This window comes from Heterobasidion irregulare (assembly GCF_000320585.1).
Source record: "Heterobasidion irregulare TC 32-1 unplaced genomic scaffold scaffold_03, whole genome shotgun sequence".
NCBI lineage: Eukaryota > Fungi > Basidiomycota > Agaricomycetes > Russulales > Bondarzewiaceae > Heterobasidion > Heterobasidion irregulare.
The window spans coordinates 819,123-837,682 of record NW_009258199.1 but is presented as its reverse complement, the minus strand read 5'-3'; the positions used below and the strand labels follow the sequence as shown (position 1 = coordinate 837,682).

At 50.9% G+C, this 18,560-nt stretch overlaps 7 protein-coding genes across 7 annotated transcripts; 3 read left to right on the top strand and 4 right to left on the bottom strand.

The window, feature by feature from the left end:
- Positions 1-4: 4 nt before the first annotated feature.
- Positions 5-4,294, bottom strand: HETIRDRAFT_443980 (uncharacterized protein; the record flags this gene model as incomplete). The annotated part of the gene is made up of 19 exons (XM_009545316.1): positions 5-279; positions 330-417; positions 472-659; positions 713-871; positions 928-1,113; positions 1,167-1,376; positions 1,430-1,501; positions 1,555-1,622; positions 1,845-1,938; positions 2,000-2,177; positions 2,234-2,297; positions 2,435-2,525; positions 2,578-2,747; positions 2,786-2,899; positions 2,958-2,994; positions 3,293-3,499; positions 3,560-3,640; positions 3,914-3,986; positions 4,044-4,294. 19 exons carry the CDS (start codon positions 4,292-4,294, stop codon positions 106-108), a joined length of 2,505 nt encoding a protein of 834 aa, XP_009543611.1. The 3' UTR covers positions 5-105.
- A 604-nt stretch (positions 4,295-4,898) lies between these two features.
- HETIRDRAFT_425463 (uncharacterized protein) lies at positions 4,899-6,017 on the top strand (the record flags this gene model as incomplete). Its single annotated transcript, XM_009545315.1, has 2 exons — positions 4,899-5,344; positions 5,378-6,017. 2 exons carry the CDS (start codon positions 4,899-4,901, stop codon positions 6,015-6,017), a joined length of 1,086 nt encoding a protein of 361 aa, XP_009543610.1.
- Positions 6,018-7,035: 1,018 nt separating this feature from the next.
- Positions 7,036-9,025, bottom strand: HETIRDRAFT_314661 (uncharacterized protein; the record flags this gene model as incomplete). The annotated part of the gene is given in 10 exon segments (XM_009545314.1): positions 7,036-7,301; positions 7,362-7,552; positions 7,599-7,881; positions 7,931-7,985; positions 8,036-8,113; positions 8,167-8,331; positions 8,351-8,470; positions 8,524-8,651; positions 8,707-8,821; positions 8,873-9,025. 10 exon segments carry the CDS (start codon positions 9,023-9,025, stop codon positions 7,036-7,038), a joined length of 1,554 nt encoding a protein of 517 aa, XP_009543609.1.
- A 310-nt stretch (positions 9,026-9,335) lies between these two features.
- HETIRDRAFT_415608 (uncharacterized protein) lies at positions 9,336-10,220 on the top strand (the record flags this gene model as incomplete). The annotated part of the gene is made up of 4 exons (XM_009545313.1): positions 9,336-9,496; positions 9,554-9,666; positions 9,725-9,941; positions 10,001-10,220. 4 exons carry the CDS (start codon positions 9,336-9,338, stop codon positions 10,218-10,220), a joined length of 711 nt encoding a protein of 236 aa, XP_009543608.1.
- A 461-nt stretch (positions 10,221-10,681) lies between these two features.
- HETIRDRAFT_438875 (uncharacterized protein) lies at positions 10,682-12,287 on the top strand (the record flags this gene model as incomplete). Its single annotated transcript, XM_009545312.1, has 5 exons — positions 10,682-10,983; positions 11,050-11,203; positions 11,254-11,396; positions 11,451-11,600; positions 11,657-12,287. Coding segments are annotated over exons 1-5 (1,311 nt in total), but the record flags the coding sequence as incomplete, so codon positions are not given.
- Positions 12,288-14,154: 1,867 nt separating this feature from the next.
- HETIRDRAFT_155219 (uncharacterized protein) lies at positions 14,155-16,711 on the bottom strand (the record flags this gene model as incomplete). The annotated part of the gene is made up of 11 exons (XM_009545311.1): positions 14,155-14,461; positions 14,524-14,647; positions 14,704-14,783; positions 14,836-15,102; positions 15,156-15,509; positions 15,565-15,705; positions 15,757-15,996; positions 16,049-16,252; positions 16,311-16,445; positions 16,505-16,551; positions 16,696-16,711. 11 exons carry the CDS (start codon positions 16,709-16,711, stop codon positions 14,330-14,332), a joined length of 1,740 nt encoding a protein of 579 aa, XP_009543606.1. The 3' UTR covers positions 14,155-14,329.
- Positions 16,712-16,801: 90 nt separating this feature from the next.
- On the bottom strand, positions 16,802-17,911 carry HETIRDRAFT_381124 (uncharacterized protein; the record flags this gene model as incomplete). The annotated part of the gene is made up of 2 exons (XM_009545310.1): positions 16,802-17,486; positions 17,540-17,911. The coding sequence occupies 2 exons, from the start codon at positions 17,909-17,911 to the stop codon at positions 16,887-16,889; spliced, it is 972 nt and encodes a 323-aa protein (XP_009543605.1). The 3' UTR covers positions 16,802-16,886.
- Positions 17,912-18,560: the final 649 nt, after the last annotated feature.

Here is an 18,560-nt window from a genome sequence, read left to right as displayed (position 1 = left end):
ATTTGCGAACATGCGTGCATTTCTTCAGCGGTAGATAGACGATCAAAATGCTCATAATACCAAGACAGTATCGCAGGTTATTGTATACCAAACTAGCAATCGACTCTATTGCCTGCCGAAAACTTCTTCCGTAATCGACTTGACAACAATTGGGTCGGCTTTCGCAAGATATTCTGTTTGCATAACTTGTGGCCCGCCACAAGCCGCCTCCGCTTGCTGCAAACGAGCAGCAAGAAACCCTGCCAAAGGCGTGGTGCGCACAGGGTCATTGTCATAGGACTGTCACAGAATAAGCGCTCCCCAGATGGATATTTTGAGCTACCACTCACCGCTTTGCGACGATCGAATTCTGGGGTATCTTCAGTGTTGCTATAGAAGGACGGGGGTGGTTGATCCCAGTATAGGGTAAGTATTGTCCTACGAGAAAGGATCAGCGCGTTGTAAAAGAAACGCGGTTGAATAAGAACATACGTTTGACCGTTTAGCGATTCCTCTTGCTTCTTTTCCAGCGTCTCCTTCACTTCTCCTAGAACGTCCATCCAGAGATTGAATATCTCGCTGTGCAATCTCTCTAGGACTTCACGCCGCCCAGTAGAAACCAGTGACGCGATACCCATTGCGGAAAGCTTGCGTGTGCGGGGCTCATACATATTATCGAACTGACATGATCGTTCAAAGTCCTGCTGCACTGAAGCCAGTTTTGTACACTTACCCTTCGCCACCATTGGTCCAGCAAGCCCTCCCAGAGGACAGTTTCCTCTGTGTTTCGCAACGTCGCTGTTGCAGCCATAAGCGTAAGAAACATCTGTTGGTCTGCGATGGCGATGCGCGCCATAAGTGTGATATAATGCGTGAGGATGAGTGCATCCGACTGTGAAGACAAACTCAAGTCATCTGAAAGTACACCCACAAAAGAGACAAGCTCACATCGTCTTCCACGATAGCTGTCATGAATTTTGAGAACAACCCAGATGTATGCAATGCCTCGGCGTACGTGGCTGGAGGCGCCATTTGGAAGAGGAGAATAAGAGACACAGCTAAACATTTGATATTCATTATGGGCGCCTGGTCCATCGCCGTACGATATGCTGTGAAGAGGTCCGCAGCGTGTCTCTGAAGTCAAGGGGACATCAGCTTGGCAGGATATCGAGTGTGATGGAATTTACCTGCACGACTTGACCTGCACCAAGTAAATAATAACTTTCTAGAATTGTTGTGATCTTTCCGAGAAGATCTAGATTGCCAGCCAACAAAGATATGGCGAGTGGGACGAGATCGATCAAACCAGGACCACCATTGATACCCTCGATAGTGTTTGTATTCCTCAGTGCGGTCGACCAAAGGGAAAGAGCATCCTCGTCAAGGTGAGAGATAAGCTATGATATCGCTGAGTACGAGAGATACGACATGCGTGGCGCTCTGGACTTACGCTAGGCGACAGCGACTCGCGAAGAAGAGGGACAACGATTACAGATAACGAAGCAGAATCTTCTTTCGCAGACTGCATCAGAAGGTCAGGTTGTTCATAGATCACAGATGAAAGAGAAGACTGACCGACACAAGCTGCGCCACAACCCTCATAATTGAGCCTTTAAACAGATAATCCTCCCCATTTGTATTCCCTGGAAAGTTTTAGCAAGACGTGAGGTCTGCGTGTAGCGGAAAAGCGCACAAAGTTGAGGTAGGGGTGAAGTGATAATGCCAACAACAGGTATTATCTAGGGGATATGGTTTAAAATATGATGTTTTCAGATAACAAACGGCAGGCTCGAATCGAAGAAGGCCCACCGTTTTGCCAGCTCGCTCGATGATTGTGGTCAAGAAACCAGCTACTTTGCGCTTACTTTCCAATGTTTCAGCCTCCCCAATGAGCTGCAAAATTTCAGATGCCGTTTGACCCAGGAATGGGGAAAACATTTGAGGGTCGAAGCCCAGCGCCTGAGAACGTTTCCTCAGTAAGTCCAACAAGATGAGGACAGAACTGATAACCGCAGCTTACATCGACACAATCTCGCACTGCTGCTGCAGCGGTAAGTCGAACGACTTCAGTTCCTGTACCTTTGTCTTGTAACAAGTGCACCAAAATTTGCCAAATCCGTACATCGTTTGGAGATGCACACTTGTCCCCAACCCACTTGCCGATCAACCAAGCAATGCGCCGTTTGACGATTAAGTAGCTAACATGAAGCAGAGGGTGATCAGTCACGGTATGTGTTTTGAGATGAATACTGACTCAGTGTTGGGACTATTGACCTCGCTAGAAGCAACATCTAGCCATTGATTGAAAGTGATACCATCTTTCAATCGATTGGCGCATCGTCCTACGGCGCAGTATACAGCTTCTTTTTGAATGACGTCTTCCAGGGTAGTGGTAGGACGAGCTTTAATCTCTTTGAGAACTTGTGCAAATGCCCAGACGCCATAGATGACTTACACACGACTGCGTTGAAAGCATCAACCAGGAGTGGGGCAACATACTGCGTGTACTGGTTCGCAAAAGTAAGAAGCACCCTTTCGGCACACGGCTGGATGGGTCGCGTGAATTAGCGGACATTGCAGCGAACGAGACAAACTTACACGAATCTGGAAGACCCACTGTTCGTTCTCCTTTTCTTCACTATTCACCCATTCTTCCGGATCCGCCATCCAACCCTCCAAATCAGACGGCTTGAGGGGTATGAAGTTCGTGACCAGAACAGTCACAGCACGGTCCACGAACTCTTTTGGCAAAGCTTGATTTACTGGGACTAAGTTATGCGCAGCAGTCAATCAGCCAGGAACGTACCTGTAACATTCTCAGACCCATCTTTGCGGACAGGCACCCATTGTGCAAGACTATCCTTGAACAAGACCATGCCTTGCACTAGGAAGCGAATAGGATAGACCGCATCAGGAGAATCTGCATTGTTCGTTAGTGCGATTCAGATGAATATCAAAGCGAAGGCCCATAGCCATACCGTCGATGAGGCTAGGAGATGCATTAGCTTGTACCACCTTGTCCCAGTAGTAGAAAACAAGGTCGTTGCATGAAGGCAGAGCAACAAATTGCGCGACATGGATTTGTTGCAATCGCCGAAAAAATTTGCCCATGGTGAGAATATGACGCGATAGAAGGCTCAACGAGCGCATAGTCAGAGCATCAAGTTGGACATTAGAGGTCCTCATAGCAAGCATGAGATTGTTTCGAAGCTCGGATAGAGTTTTCAAATGCATAGCGAATGTTTGGAACAACTGGGAGAACTGAAGGTATGTGAGGCAAACTATCAAGACCGAATAAGTGAAAACAACAGACCCACAACTCATACTTTTCATACACAGTTTTCTGTGACGATTTCCGCAACCAAGCTGCGACATTGGCGAGACACTTGAATATGATGTGCATGAACATGAGGTCTTCAGTGGTGCGTTCATTGCCCAAACTAGCCAGGTCCAGAAGCGAAAAATTCTCAGACAGCTTGATGTAGTAGTTTGTAAGGGTAGCATGGAACCGTTCTACGAGCTATACGATCCAAAATTTGGTTAGACAGAGGTATCTAAGATCAAGCAACGAATGACAAACCTCGGCCATCGTCGCGGCCTGACTCCCAAATGACATCTGAGAGAACTCCTTGATTACAGCGTAAAAAGCGCGCAATGTTCTCTGCAGAACAAGTGTTGAGTGGGGATCGTGCACAGGTGAAGTATACCGCATGTCTAGCCTGGTGTTAATCAGGGAAATGAGATCTGTGGGTAGTGAAGGCCTGAAGAAGTTCAACAGTCAGCAATAATGATACACAATCACTGTCAAATCACTTGCCAGAGTCTTGGATAATCCTTATGAGCGATTGTAGCTACACATATCTTGTTGACTTCGGATATCTTGGATGGGCCACGTTGAGTGGCATTTAGATTAATGCAATAGAAAGGTACTTACTAAGTCATCTTCTTCCTCCAGAAGATTCATACAACGAGTCTTAATTATTGGTCTCTCGTCATCAGCAATTATTCTTTATAAAGAGGGCTTGAATTGGCTCGCAGACAATGTACACATTAGGGATACGTACTTTCGAGACCTCCATCGGTTGGTGATCAGGTTCTTGAACTGGATTAAGCTCAGTTGGCGAACTTGGAGAGGAGCCGTCTTCTGCAGAGCAATCTCCTGAAGAGCATTACAGGTTCCTGATACTTCGAGCAACTCCTTCAAGCGCTCGGAGGCGGCTCGCATTTCTGCTGGGTTCTGAGAGGCGGCACCACAAACGACGTTGTACAATTCTTGGAAAGATACATTTTGTAGAGGTGCTGTTTTACTACTCATGGTATGATATGGGGTGTAGACGATGAAACAACGAAGGTGGTGAATAGGGTGAAGGGGTGAGGTCAGGTAAATACGCATACATAACGCGACACGCCGACGCGTCGACGCGTTTGAACACTAACTAGTCGCCACCAAAATTTGTTATCAACATTTTGATTGCATGAACTGGTCCCGACTCACACGCAGCTTGTTCTACATCGTCCATCACCCACCTTCATCGCCTACGACCAAAGTTTCTTATCACCCTGCTCTTCAGGCAATGAATGTTGCCGTAGCCCCCTCCGTACCGGAAGACGATATCGTGGAGGATTCAGAACCAGAGAGAGAACTTCTCAGACAACAACACAGAGTCCAGAAAATCAGGAAAAACGAACACAGGCGGCCACCCAAGAGAAAATCCAGTGGGACTTCTTTGCCCGATGCTTGTTTGACATCGAAGGTGTCACCGTATGAAAATGACGAGATCATCGAACTCAGCGGTAAGCATCAGCCTCACGGTATTGCGACTCCTTTATTAAAGCACTGCGCAGACAGCTCTGATGGGCCATCTCGCGGTGACTACAAACCGCATTCTCCGCAAACCTTGGCCCCTAAAACAGAAAACATGACTTTTGGTATCCGTGGAAAGCCACGAGCGAATGGTGTGCAAGCGTCAGTGCTTGCATCGTCAACCGAGGCCGATACGATCCATTGTGGTCTGTCACCAAAGTATACGAACAAGCACAAGGCCGTCGCAGAACTGCCGAGGCTTAGGCCGACCTCCCAATCCACTTCAGACAATATCCTTTCGGCGAATCCGCCGTCGGTGCCGACTTCAGGAGATGCGTCCGATGATTCTGCCGAGGATTTTCGAGCCAAACTAGAACATTTCGCATACACACCTGTCATCCAATCTTCTAATTTTGCTCGTTCTTCGCCCGCACTATCCCTGGCCAATTCTATCATGACGGACTTGGACTCTGTAACTCTCCCAAAATCAAAACGGCCCCGGACGACCAAGCCACGTCTCAATGTTAACGTACCAGGCCTCGACCTTGCGGGCCTCCGGAAGTGTGTCTCATGTGATATCCCATGGACAACAAGGAAATCTGTCGCACAAAAGATCATTCACATACAATCTTGTGCGAAAAAGAAAGGCTTGACGGAGACGACCCTCAAGATTCTTCTTACTCAACAATTAGAGAATGCACAGAACACCCAAGGCAAGGGGAAAGCCAAGGACGTTGTCGACGAAGTGGAGCTCGCTCCCAAGACCTATCTCGAGGGCGTCCTCGAAGAAGCTGGTACGAAGAAGAGGAAAAAGCGAGCCAAGGTTGTCAGTACCGTCCAGAGCCTCAGTCAAACATCAAACGCCATTCGGGACAGAGCGCGCCTGCTGTTCACCAACCCTCAAAGCCTCCAACCTCTCCAAGCAACACAAGCCTTTGGGCCTAGCAAACTCGGAGCTGCCTTACGCCACCCTTTGATCGACAGTGAACCGCCTCAAACTCAGGCGTTCGGAGAGAACGGTCTAGCCCAAGGATCAAGCCTGACCAGGTTTTCGAGTTTGGGATCGGCGTCTAAACGAAGTGAAGACGAAGACGACAACGCACCCGCTGCAACTCAAGCGTTCGCTCCATCTAGGCTAGCAACAATGTTTAATGGTACGGCGTTCCACAATGATGCTGGGAACAAATCTGTAATTGATGTACGTGTGGTCATTTTGTGTTCGCCTCACGAGTAAGAAAAAAATAACATACAGATATCCTCCTCTTCCTCGTCGCATCTTGCCTCATCAAGCGGAAGAGAACTATTTCCAGCACATCATTTGACGATGGACAACTTGAGCGTTCTCAGCCATCACCATCTTTCTCTCCCGCGCCGGACTCATGCGATGAACCCGAGCTCACAATGGCCGGAAGGCTTGTCTGAAGAGTCGAGAGAGGCTCAAAACCATGTACTAGACGTCGAGTTTGAAGATCAATTCCAATGGACCAACGATGATGCCTATCTTCACTTCGATCCCGGAGCGGACAACACGCAGGCTCTGATATCCGATCAAGCTCGATCTATGGACCCTGCAGACGATGAATCAGACGGAGAGGTCCCTCTTGCACAAGGTCTCACACAAACACGGCGTACCGCTCGCGATCCACAAGTACTACAGGAATTGATTCTTGAGCAGGAGCAGCGGGTGCAAAAAAAGCCTCGTAGCAAGCAAGGCGCGGGCACAAGGAAGAACAGTGGAAAGAATGAGGAACCCATCGCGGATGACGCAACTTTTCAGGATATGTTAAAAGCAATGATCATTGAGGACAGCGCTCTCTACCTTCGTATTTTGCGGTATGAAGTAGGCAGCTGATCTTCCTCCCCTTGGCTATATACTGACATTTCAGCTAGCCCATTTCGTTCGAGATCTTCATGCAGATGGCAGACATCATTAACATTTCGCGACGAGGCCTCAAGGTGAAAGTCCGGTCATTTCTTGATAAAGAAGTATGTAAACCATCTCTCTGTTGACCCGCTATATCTAGGAACTAAAATAGGCCGGGGTAGTCTATCAACTTTCATGAAGCGGAAGCTGGGGGCAGCCGGACCAAGAGACGTCCCTAGAGTTGCTATCTAATATGTGATAATAATACAATATTCATGGTCTACATGGTCTAAAATAGCGCCTGTTGAAGGCATAAGCTCTTCTGGTGAATACAAGAATACGAGCATGATACCAGAGCACGGACCCAGATAATCTGACTCAAAAAATATTACAGCGCAACGCTCGTCAAATCGCCCACTTCGATCATCCCTCCAACGAGATGAAGGCTACCCGTCACCAAGACATCCACGGCTGAAGGGCCCTGCGCTTCCATAGTGAGACTACGCACTACTCTGAGTGCATGCTCAATCGAAGGAAGAACATGTATGTTCTTTGAGGGAAAAGAGGGCACGAGAGACATCCACGCAATACCTAGCTCTTGTTGAGTCTTGAGTTGGGCGAGATCGGCCTCAGGTATCGCATTGGTCGTCAAGTCTGCGGGTGGTATAGTCAGTAAAGTATCTATGGCGCTGGGGGAGAGGAGTCTCCTCGTACCTCCTTTGAAACCCCCGTCAGCATACGTAACGTTCGCACAAAAGATAACGTGGTCGAATAACCAACTCGACTCTTCGTCTGACCCATGGCGCTTCAACTGAACTCCAGCCTTCTCCAACATCGTTCCTAAGAACGACGATCCAGAGCGACCGTTCGTACAATTGAAGATAAGAACACGTATCCGTCCTCTGCTGATGAGAAGATTAGTGTTTGTCAGAACGAATGATCATGACTTACGCGGTTGGTTTGGGTCTCAGTCCTGCTGTGGGACTGACGTACCATTCTACACAGCACTCGAGGCTCTCCTTGGTATGAGCGCCGTCTAAGAACCAAGTAGTGTCGAGGTGCTTTGGGTCCATAACGGTTTGACAACGGCCCGGCCATTTCGCGTTTTCCAAAGCCTTGATATACAAGTGCGATAGGGGCGATTCTGGTTTAGTGCCGTCTTGAATCTGCAAAAACTTTTGCGCTAGATGGACCGCAAGGTTGGCGTTTTGAACTTGATGTTCTCCAGCTAAACCTGTGAGCCGGTGTGAGCTGAGTTGCATTTGAAGGCAATGTAGCCTTACCTAGTTTGACACCCGATATTTCTGACTTCAAAGGTATGACTGTGAATTCAGACGCCTGAAGCAAAGCCAATGAGAGGTGGCAGGTCAAAGAAGTGAGGAACAAACCTTGCGTTCCTTACTTTGAGACTTGAGAACCTCCAAGGCTTCATCGGGTTGGATCACCGTAAATGCAGGCACACCTTCCTATCTCCCATGCATAAAGTAGTGTTGCAAAATCAGCAAAAGCTCATCAGTACCTTGTAAATTCCACCCTTTTGCCATGCAATTTCCTTTAGTGTCTTTCCCAGCACGGCCGTGTGATCAATTCCCAAAGCAGAAACGCCAGTCACGACGGGCCGTGGGACGATGTTGGTACTATCATACGCTCCCCCGACCCCTACTTCCAAGATTGTCGCGTTGACCTGTATACAAGAATCAGACCATCAACGAGGCATATAGAGGCGAGGAGCTGCATGCCTTGAGGCTCAGGAAGGCATGGAATGCGACCAGTGTTACGTAGCGGAAGTACATCGGTTTCGCTGGTGTACTCGGAAACTTTCGCTGCAGGTGAGGTCAAATTCAGTTAGCCAGCTGATACAAAATGCAATATTAACCTTGTCATTCTCATTCAATCTATCCCAGACCTCAAAGAAAAATCGAGCGAAATCACTTTCGGAGAGAGGTACGCCATTAATACGAATGCGTTCTCGTACAGCGACCAAGTGAGGAGATGTATATAGGCCTGTTTGACGAGATTAGCGCAGTAGATATCTACGACAAACTCAAATCTTTTCTACCTATCTTCCACTCTGGCTTCACATGGCGAAGGATGGAATCAGTGAAAGCACAAGTCGATCCTTTGCCCTTGGTTCCAGTGATATGCAGGATGTTCAGCTTGTTCAGATCTTCGGGCTGTGAAATCGATAAAGAGAGTCATTTAGCGGATTTCGTATTGGGACATACTTCGTAGCCTATCCTGTGCAAGTACTCTACCATCTCCGGGATAGCAAACTCGCTCAGCCGTCCACCAGATGCTCTGACAGCTTCGAGAGTCGCGGCATTGGATTGAAGGGAGTTGAGGTGAACTATCGCATCCTGGTACGTCCTCGTCGACATGTTTCTCTCGATCGCGCCTTGGCGCTTATATATAATGGGACGAATGAGAGTGTTGAAAAACCGAAGACCGAGTCGCATGCAGGTTCAATCTGGTTCAACCCAATTGATACTTGACGACAAATTAAGCATCAAAGACCAAAGATCTAAGCATTATCTTATCTATTCACGTCGCGCACGTGATAGCACATTAGAACGCGTTTTCTTCGACGCGACTTGCCGTTTTCGACGCTTCCGTGAACATTGATTTCAACATAACGGCCACACCCTTCCACCCTTCCAGACTCAGATATCTTGGATTAAATACTATCTAATGGAGAAATATGTGACCGTGATCAAACCTTCAAGTGGGCGTGTTGCTGGTGCTAGTGACAACAAGGAGAAGCGAATCAAGCATAGATACAATCCATATGGCGCCAGCAACGGTAAAGAGAGGAGTCATGAGCAGTGGAAGGATAAGAAGAGAACAGAGAAGTAGTCAACCTCACCTAACTCGATTTTCTCCTAGGCCCCTGACGACGGATTGAACAGGGTTCCTCACCCTCTGCACAATGCCTCGCCTTCAACCATCAGAAAACACCTTCTAAGCACTCTTTCCGATGAATCCAATCCGATAACTCATTCAGACATCGGCCTGCGCTCAGGTCGGTCTGATAGATGCTCCGTCCTGAGTTAGAATGCTGATCAGAAAATTATCGATAGATCATGTAGTCTCTGCTGCCACTGGACATCAGCGTTCGGATGACCGAGGCTCTGCTCGTCAATATTCTGAATCGCGCAAGCAAAAGCTAGAATATCAGACTCCCTCCAAAGGTTCCGCTCTATTTAGCAATGTTCGAGTCTACATCAACGGCTACTTACGAGATACGACGGATATCGAGATGAAAAGAATTGTCGCACAGGCCGGTGGAGAAGTCCTGTACGGGGATTTCCATCATATCTTGTCGCTGTCAATCTGAAATTGACATGATCCTGCAGACAAACAGCTTCACGTGCCACACATATTTTAACGTCACAGCAGCTCAGCGGATCAAAAACACATAGATTGCTCACCACAAAATCGAAGGTCAAAGTACATGTCGTCAAGCCGGAATGGGTCCTGGATAGCATCAAGGCCGGAAAGAGATTGAAAGAACGAGAATATTCGATGGTTACGGACAAGACATGCAAGGACTTGATAGATATGTTTGGCAAGTGAATGCCTTGTACGCTAGGGAAGCCTGTTTGTATTGTCTCACCTGTTGTAGAACCACCATTGCCACTAGCACTGTGTAGCATTTAAGGTTTCGTAGTTCGCTCACCTGCCACTCCGATGTATTTTGATACCATATCAGTCTGGAGTCATATTCCCCTGAAAAACATCCGTGCGCAGATGGCCACGGGGGAGGAACTCCTTGGGAAGCCGAGTGGCAGAGAGTGGTCGCTGACCGAAACGATAACATGGCGTCAGAGTGAAGATCTTCCTGAAATTGTGGCAGCACCGCCAGTCGAACATAGGAAGCATGATCATCATCGGGGGCGGAGAGATCTGGAGCACGTGGCTCAAGTTGCTGTACGGTGAACCCAGCGCGGGCGCTCCTCTCCACAGCTGTCTTGGAGGCCTGCGCCAGCACACACCACCCAGCACATGCTCTGACCCGCATTCACGTCTTTCTACCACATCCTTCTACCCTACGACGTCCTTTTAGTCTCAGCTTTTATTTCCTCGTCCTGGCGTCCTCCTCTCAGATGCATCTCCCGTTCACTCCTCATCACGTGCAATTAATATCTGCTTGTTATCCCCCCTCCGCCGCTCTCATCACCTCTGGGCCCGATTATCGTCCAAATGCTCAAGAGTTGTCGCGTTTGACATACTATGCTGCTAATACTCCAGGAAAAATCCATAAATTAGGCAGCGAACTGGAGAAGAGGATCAGAGGCGAATGCCGGAAGGCGCAGGGAGGGAATTCTCGCTCCAGAGCGTGAGTTTATTTGAATACATATCGTCGAATCTATGAATCGATCACACTATACCTGTAATACGGCAGGTCACTCCTTATTTCTCTATCAGTTCTGAGGACACTGGCAACCGAATGTCGTCGCGACATATCCCTTTTGACTCCTTCGCTCTTAGCCACAGTTGACTTGACCCTCGATGGCCTTTCATCAGATTTGGAAGTGTCGGCGAAAGTTGCGAGTTTGGTAACTATCATCCCACCTTTTGAGGGTGGAGGAATTCTCATCATGTCCAGTTTACCGCATGGACCACTCATACTGACGGCCGTCTCATCGGTGTCGACAACGATATCACGAAAGACTACATGTCCATTCTCAACAGGTTCTCACATATGAGCACTTTCAGCTCGACCAACAGCGACAAAGAGTTTCAAAATAGGTGCGCTGCCACAGACCATTTATAGACTGTTTCTTTGTCTTCACGTAAATGCAGAACTCGTCTAGTAGGTTTGGCAGCGTTGAGTGGAGCTGTTACCTCGGAAGCTTTATACAGCTCGACATACTTTCAATCACAAGTTTCGACGATAGTGCCTGCATTGTTGGCCAACGTACATGACTTGGAGGTCTCGGTTCTAGAGAGCGAGTCCGTTGCTTTTCACATTCTCGTCGGTGTATAAGTCGTCCTCATCAACTTGGCAGGCTTATTGCTCTCAAAGAAAATCCTAATTCTCCATATATGGCGCAATTTCGGTCGCGTCCGCCCGCCGAAAGACGAGCAGCATCAATTCACATCCACATCGACGGCGACAAAGGACCATCCACAGCCGATGTCTCGCAAACTTGTCTTCGTGCCCTTTCGTCCCTTTTTGGCCATTCAAATGGCTCTCAAGCAACGCACATCATGGAAGCCGTCCTCGAAAGCTTAGATAGATGGCAAAGCTGGGAGCGTATCGACCACTGCCGCTGGATCACACGACAGGCGACCGATTGGACGCAGTATCAGTATCGGTATGCAATCCCTACGAGACTTGTAGAACGACTCCAACAGGATCAAGATGTGCCTATGACTACCCCTCTGCACAACGCCTTGGCGGTGATGTTGACAACTATATTCACTTCCCCCACCCCACTCATCAATCTTTCGACGTCTGATATCATCTCCATCCTGGTCACTCTGGTCCTTCGCAGATGTTCAATTGACCCCGAAGACCCAGTCCTTCCGGCTTTGGTAGAGTGTATCGCCTCTGTTGGCACTCACGTTTATTATTCCGATCAGATTTACGACCTCGCAAGCGAGCTCGTCAGCAGACTTGTCTCGGTCGAAGCCACTGGCGGCCGCGGAGAGTCGAACGACAGGGGGCGGAATCAGGCCTTACGAGCTTTGCTATCGGGCCTTGTAGGCCTTATACGCGCACCAAAGGAGAAAGAGCACACAGATGATAAACATTCGATCAAATCTTCCGCAGTATCGCCGTCTACTAGCCAGGGTACGGACAACGCTGTTCATGGCGATTCTGCTTCTAGGCCATCCCGGCGGACGAAGGTCACACCAGAACTTTGGCAAGAGACTTTCAATCTCCTATGCGACGAGAGCTTCAGTGTTCGCGAGGAGTACGCCAATGCTCTCATCTTTTATCTGCAGACGGAAATCTCGTGCAAAGGCGAGTACACGGACACGGATGGGGTCCGGCGCGTACGACCTCTGGCTGAAGGCCCTGTTCGGCAAGGAGCCAATATGTTTGCGATGGTGTACGGAGATTCGTCGACACGTTTCCTCAACGCGCTGCATTTCTTCTTGTATATCCTTGCAACTTCATCCACGCTTGGCGTCCGCTCTTCAACTCCCTCGCCTGCACGGTCGACCAATGGAGACGACCAGCCGACGGTCAACATCACGCCCCCCACTCCAATGGAATCCCAGTCACCTATCGGCCTTTCGGAAAACCAAGAGTCGCCTCCGCAGTCACAGCACGCACGGCGTTCCCTCTCTATCCAGATCCGGACCCGCAAGCAGTCCGCTGCGCAACGGATGCTGCGGCACGTACCATCCCAACTCTCGGCGGCTACCTCGTCGGCAGCAACAGGCTCGGACTATCGCAATATCCTCGCCATGTTGACTGCAGTGCATGAGAATCTGCCAGTGCGCGGGCTGCTCACGGGTGTGCCATTTTTAGTGGCATTGGATGCCGTCACGAGAGCTTCGGAAGCTGAACAACCTGTGACGGTCGGACGTATGCGGGCAATTCGGGAGGTGTTGGCGAGAGTGTGGTTGGTTATAGCAAAGGTATGGGGCTGTGCCGAGCTCCTCGACATGGCGGAAAAGGTAGCATTGCCATCAGCATCTAGAGTGCAGCCAATCTGATTAACGTCGTCTTGCAGGCCATTGAGAACATGTCATCGTCTAGTTTACCACCTGCTGCGCCAAAACAACCTGGCATTTTTACAGCTCCGGAACAACCAGTCCCTATCATTCCTTTCAACGACTCGGAGTTCAGGTGGCAAGGGGTGGATGCCCAAGTAGCTGTTTCAGCTTTAGCCCTCAACCAAAATGTGTTGGAGGCAACCCGCAGCGCAGACAGCCGGGCTCTTCTCTCCAAACTTTCCGTGCAATGGACCGCAGAGAATGCTCTCAGGGATTGTAAGTGACCAGCTAATCGCGGCTGTGATTTTTAACGAGTCGTTGCGCGTCTATGCTTCAGCCGTGGAGCCGCATTCAACCTATGATGCCCTCCGCGGTGATGGCGTATCCCCGCGCTCCAAGATCGCGCCAGCCTTGATGCACATCGAGAACATGTCACTTCAAAGCCTCAGTCGGCCATCACGTGGCGTAGGCGTCACCGATCTCCGAGAGGCGCTCGAAGGTCGCAGCAGCATGTCGAACCCGGCACTGGTCAACGTAGCACCGTCTGTCTCGACTCTCGAGCACGCCTCCGTTGCCCATGGAGAGAATGGAGTGAACAGACTCATGCCTGTGCGTTCGAGGCCTGAAAAGGCTCTCCGCAACCCAGGCGAAGTCCGTGACGTCCTCAACAAACTTCGCATAGGGAAGGCGAATGGCAGCACGAGCTTGCTCAAGTCATCCTTCCCTGCCCTCCAGAGGCCAGATGCACGGTAAGGCTTCTATGCTGTCGTTTGATGAGATCATGCCTCATGCCTTTCGCTCTGCATAGACCATCGCTCCTGCCTCCGTACAAATCATGAGAATCTCCATCAGTAGATAACAGGAGGACGAACACTTTGCATTATTTATGTTGGACTTGATTCACAAATACAGTACGTCATCTCGCACTTTCTCCCGCACTTTCTCTTGCACTTGCAATAGCAACGTATACCACCTTCTTTTGATACAGTAATGGATGTCATAATAGCGCTCTATCTGCCTGGCCTGACGTGACGTTGTTGAGTGATCGTGTCCATGCGCTTGCGAGCCTCCTCTTCCTTCTCTCGCCAATAAGTGATCTCAGTCTGCGCTTTCGGGTGAGACGGTGCAGAACGGAAACCGCGCTGTCCATGGCCATTGAGTACACGCACAGAAAGCTTGGACGTCGCGGAGTGTTAGCACTCACATTGAGGCCTTGGAGTAGGTCTTCGAATATTGATGATCGGGTGGTCGCTGTTGCAAGGCCATCACCGGATTTGTCCGTGTGCGTCTCAATCAGCTTGGTCAACTCCTGCCTCAGTCGCAGCAAGCTGGTGTAGACGTAGAAACTTCAGCGGGTGGTCTCCCGTAGATGTTCGCCACTCACTTCGAGAATATCATCGTTTCCTCGGTCTGTTCTGTCAGCATAACAAATGACAGGAAGAGCACGATGTATCGTTTGCATATCTATCCAGAGTTGAGTTGAACGAGGGAACGGCGTGGTTGGGGTCACACGTACATTGTTGACCGAAGCGTCCGTGGTCTCGACAGCGCGTCGGAAATAACCGCCACCTGCACCTTCTGCGAGTTTTTTCAGCGCATCGACTTGATCGGACATCGCCTTCTGAAAGAGGGGCCACATCTGGAGTCGAAGACCAAATACAAATGACTCGAGCGGCGAACACCCCCGCTTCTGCACCTCCAGCATGACACTCTCAGTCAGTCGGATCATGGTCAACAGCGGAATGACAGCCGGAGGCGGTTCAAACGCGGCTCGCGCGAAGTTCTAAGTCCAGGCATATGATGAGTAGCAGTTAATATTCGTCACATAAATATTACCTGGGCATGCTCGAGGGCTGGGTCCATTATCTGCTTCCAGACCGTATTCAACGCATTCTGCTCTTCCTTCGTCAGTGTTTGATCAAGGGGCATACTGTCGGTGCTGAAAAGGCTTTCTGTGCGGTGCCTCGAAGCCCTAGGTGTCGTGACGCCAAAGTCCGTGTCCTGCACTGACTGTAGATCGTCCGCAGGGAATAATTTCGGAGAAAACATATTCGCATCGGAGTCCTTCGAAGACGATGCGGGAAGGTTGGGCTCTGGTGCGAAGAACATCGTGACAAACGAGTATTCGGCAGTTCCATTGTCCATCAAGACTAGCATACACGAGCGAAACAAGCTCTCGATGTGATCTTTCTGGAACGTTAGTAGAACCAGCGTTTTCGAGTTTACGTTGGCGAATGGCACTTACATAGGCCTTATCGTCCGCCATGTAGGCAAGGGTCACACCGGGGCCTTCGATCCGGGCGTGTTCAAGGCGTTCGATATCGACGTCGATTTTCTTCTCTGTCGCTTCTGATACCAACGTGTCCGCCTTCTCGATGGTCCTCGCCTGCGAAAACGTTCTAGCGGGGCCTCTTAGGAATAATTTCGGTGCACTGACCTTGATCCAGCCGAGCGTCCTCATGTAGCGGCGGAAGCCAGTCTCGTAGTATGTGCGCGCCGCACTTACATAGGCTTTCTGCACCTCCTGCGCCACATTTGGGGCTTGGCGTTGGAGGAACGCATACAGCGGTCGATACTTCAAGAACACCGACGACTGGACGACTTGCATGTTGGTCGTCATGCTCGTTCGTATGGGCTGTAATAGGGCAAGGAAGAATGCGCGCAGCTTCGTCGCTGCCTGAGGTGATCTGTCACATGTACGTCGAACGTCGAGCGGGAGGAGAACTTACGGCGATGCGCAAGCCCTCCGCCACCTCTGCCAAATCTCGAGCCGCTCGTACTCGTGACCGAGACTTTAGCCTCTCCAGACGACGCTCGAAGTCTTCGATGGCAGGAATCCATGCTTCTCCGACATCAGAGTCAAGTATGGTAGTCGCGAGAGGGGGCGGGATGGTCAACTCCGTCAGGAGGCTGGAGAGCGGCTTCTCGATTCTCTAGTGGGCAGTGGGAGGTGTAAGTGCCGAGACTGCAAGAAGGAGAGCATGCACGCGCCTTTCTGCTCCTCAAGCGACTCCCAATGTCCTTGCTGCGGTCTTGCAAGTCGGATATCTGTCCCGAGACGGCGGACAGGTCTTTCTGGAACGTCGAGAGGAATGACTCTAGAGAGTCGAGAAGTTGGACGCTGGTCTGCGGAGGGGCAGCTCGTGAGACTAGCAGCATTCCTGATAAGATGCCTGGCGCGTTACCTGAACTTGGTCGTGGAGCTCTACGAACTCCCTGGCTCGACCGCGAACTGGAGGAACGCGTCAATGAGACGGCATGACACGTCAAGTGGATGCTCACACGATACTCGGTCCCGGTCATCCTGTGGGCGTACGACAGCTTCCACTGTAATCTGGATGAAAACCTCGCCACAGGAAAGTGTGTAACAGCTAACCTTGGTCGGAGGACATGATGGCAGCACGCACGGAACCAATTGAGACGGTCCGTAGGTCAGTTTCCTTTCTGGGATTAATCTTGCAGGGACTTGCACAACGCTCGAGGGCTGATATCATCGCCAGTGAGGCTTAGACTACATATTAGGGTACATAATGCAATAACAATGGTTCCGTGATTCCGTGATTATGATTAGGGTAAAGGAGCCAACGCATACTGTAAAGAACTGCTAGCAGGATTCGCGCTCGCGGGGACGGTGGGATGAGTGTCGATCGGAGGATATACAAGTCGCTGACTTCGGAGCACGGTGCTCACAGAGTCCATCTCGTCTTCGCTCTCATAGCCAAGCGCGTCGAACTGGTTCCAGTCGAACCCCGGCGGGTCCACGACGAGGCCCTCGAGCAATTCCAGCGTGTCTGGGTGGACCGCTTGCATGTCGCGTAGCCACCGTCGGCTGATCATCCAATTCGCGACGCCCGTCGGCGGCAGGAAGGCCCCCACTTTGGGAGGGCCCTCGGTGCGCTCCTTTCTCCCGGACCCGCGTTTGGGCCTGAGGCTCTTGTCGAGCTTGTCGTCCTCGTCCAGTACACCGTAGAACCTAAGCAGGCGAGTGCTCCGCCATGGGATGCCTCGGACGACGAGTTTTTTGTCTTTGGGGGTCGAGGAACCCGCCTTGGACGTTTCGTCACTTGACTCTTCAGAGGACATGCACTCGAGGTGCAAGGCACCGTCGAAAGTGGGATGTGAGAACGCGTCCATCTTCTGTCGAGCCTCGGTACGACAGCCTAATTTCTGGAAACCGCTTAGCGACGCCGAATGCGAGGGCGAGAGAATGGACGACTCACGAGCTTCTTCCGACTGAACCGCCGAGCCTTCATTGACTTGTGCTCCTCCTTGGCTTTTTGCGCCTGCGCGATCGACTCGTCGCTCTGCCCCTTCGCTTTCAGGCGAAGAGTTGTAAACGCCTGATCGAAAGCCGCCTCGAGGGCCTTCCGTTGGAAGGCCTCGTCCGGCACGTGTTTGTATATTTGGCGATGAGCCATCAGATCCTTGATAATGCGGGACTTCATGCGAGCGTTGTGGGGCGACTGTCTGGCCGTCTTCGCCCACACAAACCGTACGGGCTCATCGTCGCTGAGATGCAGCCCCTCAAGATGATTCGAGGGGAGATCGTCTTTGGGGCCGGTGCCCATGAGACGGTAGATGTGTCTGCGCATCGCGACCTGAATAACGGGTTATGTCAATCAGGACGACAAAAGTGACAGGGGGACATCGTACCTGAATGGTGTAACATTTCTTGTCATGATGATTGCGGCGTTTCAACGGCCTCCTGGCTCCAGATGACCGCGCAGATGCGTCGCTTCCGTCGTCGTCATCGTCACAATCATCGCCCGCATTCAACATAGGCGACGGCCTTTTCCTGGTCGAAGAGGAGGGTGCGGCCGATTGAGACCTGGATGGCTCGCGGAAAGAGAGGGCGGGCGAGGGGATGGAAGGCGCAGTTGGGACGGGAGTGCGCGTTGATGCGGCTACGACACCGTTTGGATCTGCGGCCGCCGGCGTTGCGGGCTCAGACGACTCTCCGCGGAGGGTGGCCACGGGCGAAATGGAGGGAGGTCCGCCCGGCGGGGGCGTTCCGGCCTGCTGTGAGCCCGATGGCTGCGACGAGGGGTGCGTTTGCAGAGTGGCGATGCATGCTCGAAGAAATGCGATTTCGTGCTTCATCTCGGCCACCGTAGTCTCCATCTCTGCCTGCCTCTGCGCGTACTTGGCGTCGAGCTCCCGCTCCCACGCGAGCCTCCGCTCTCGTTCGGCCTCGTGCGCCTCTTTCTGCGAGTGCAGAGCGCGGAGCAGCTCTTGCGCGGC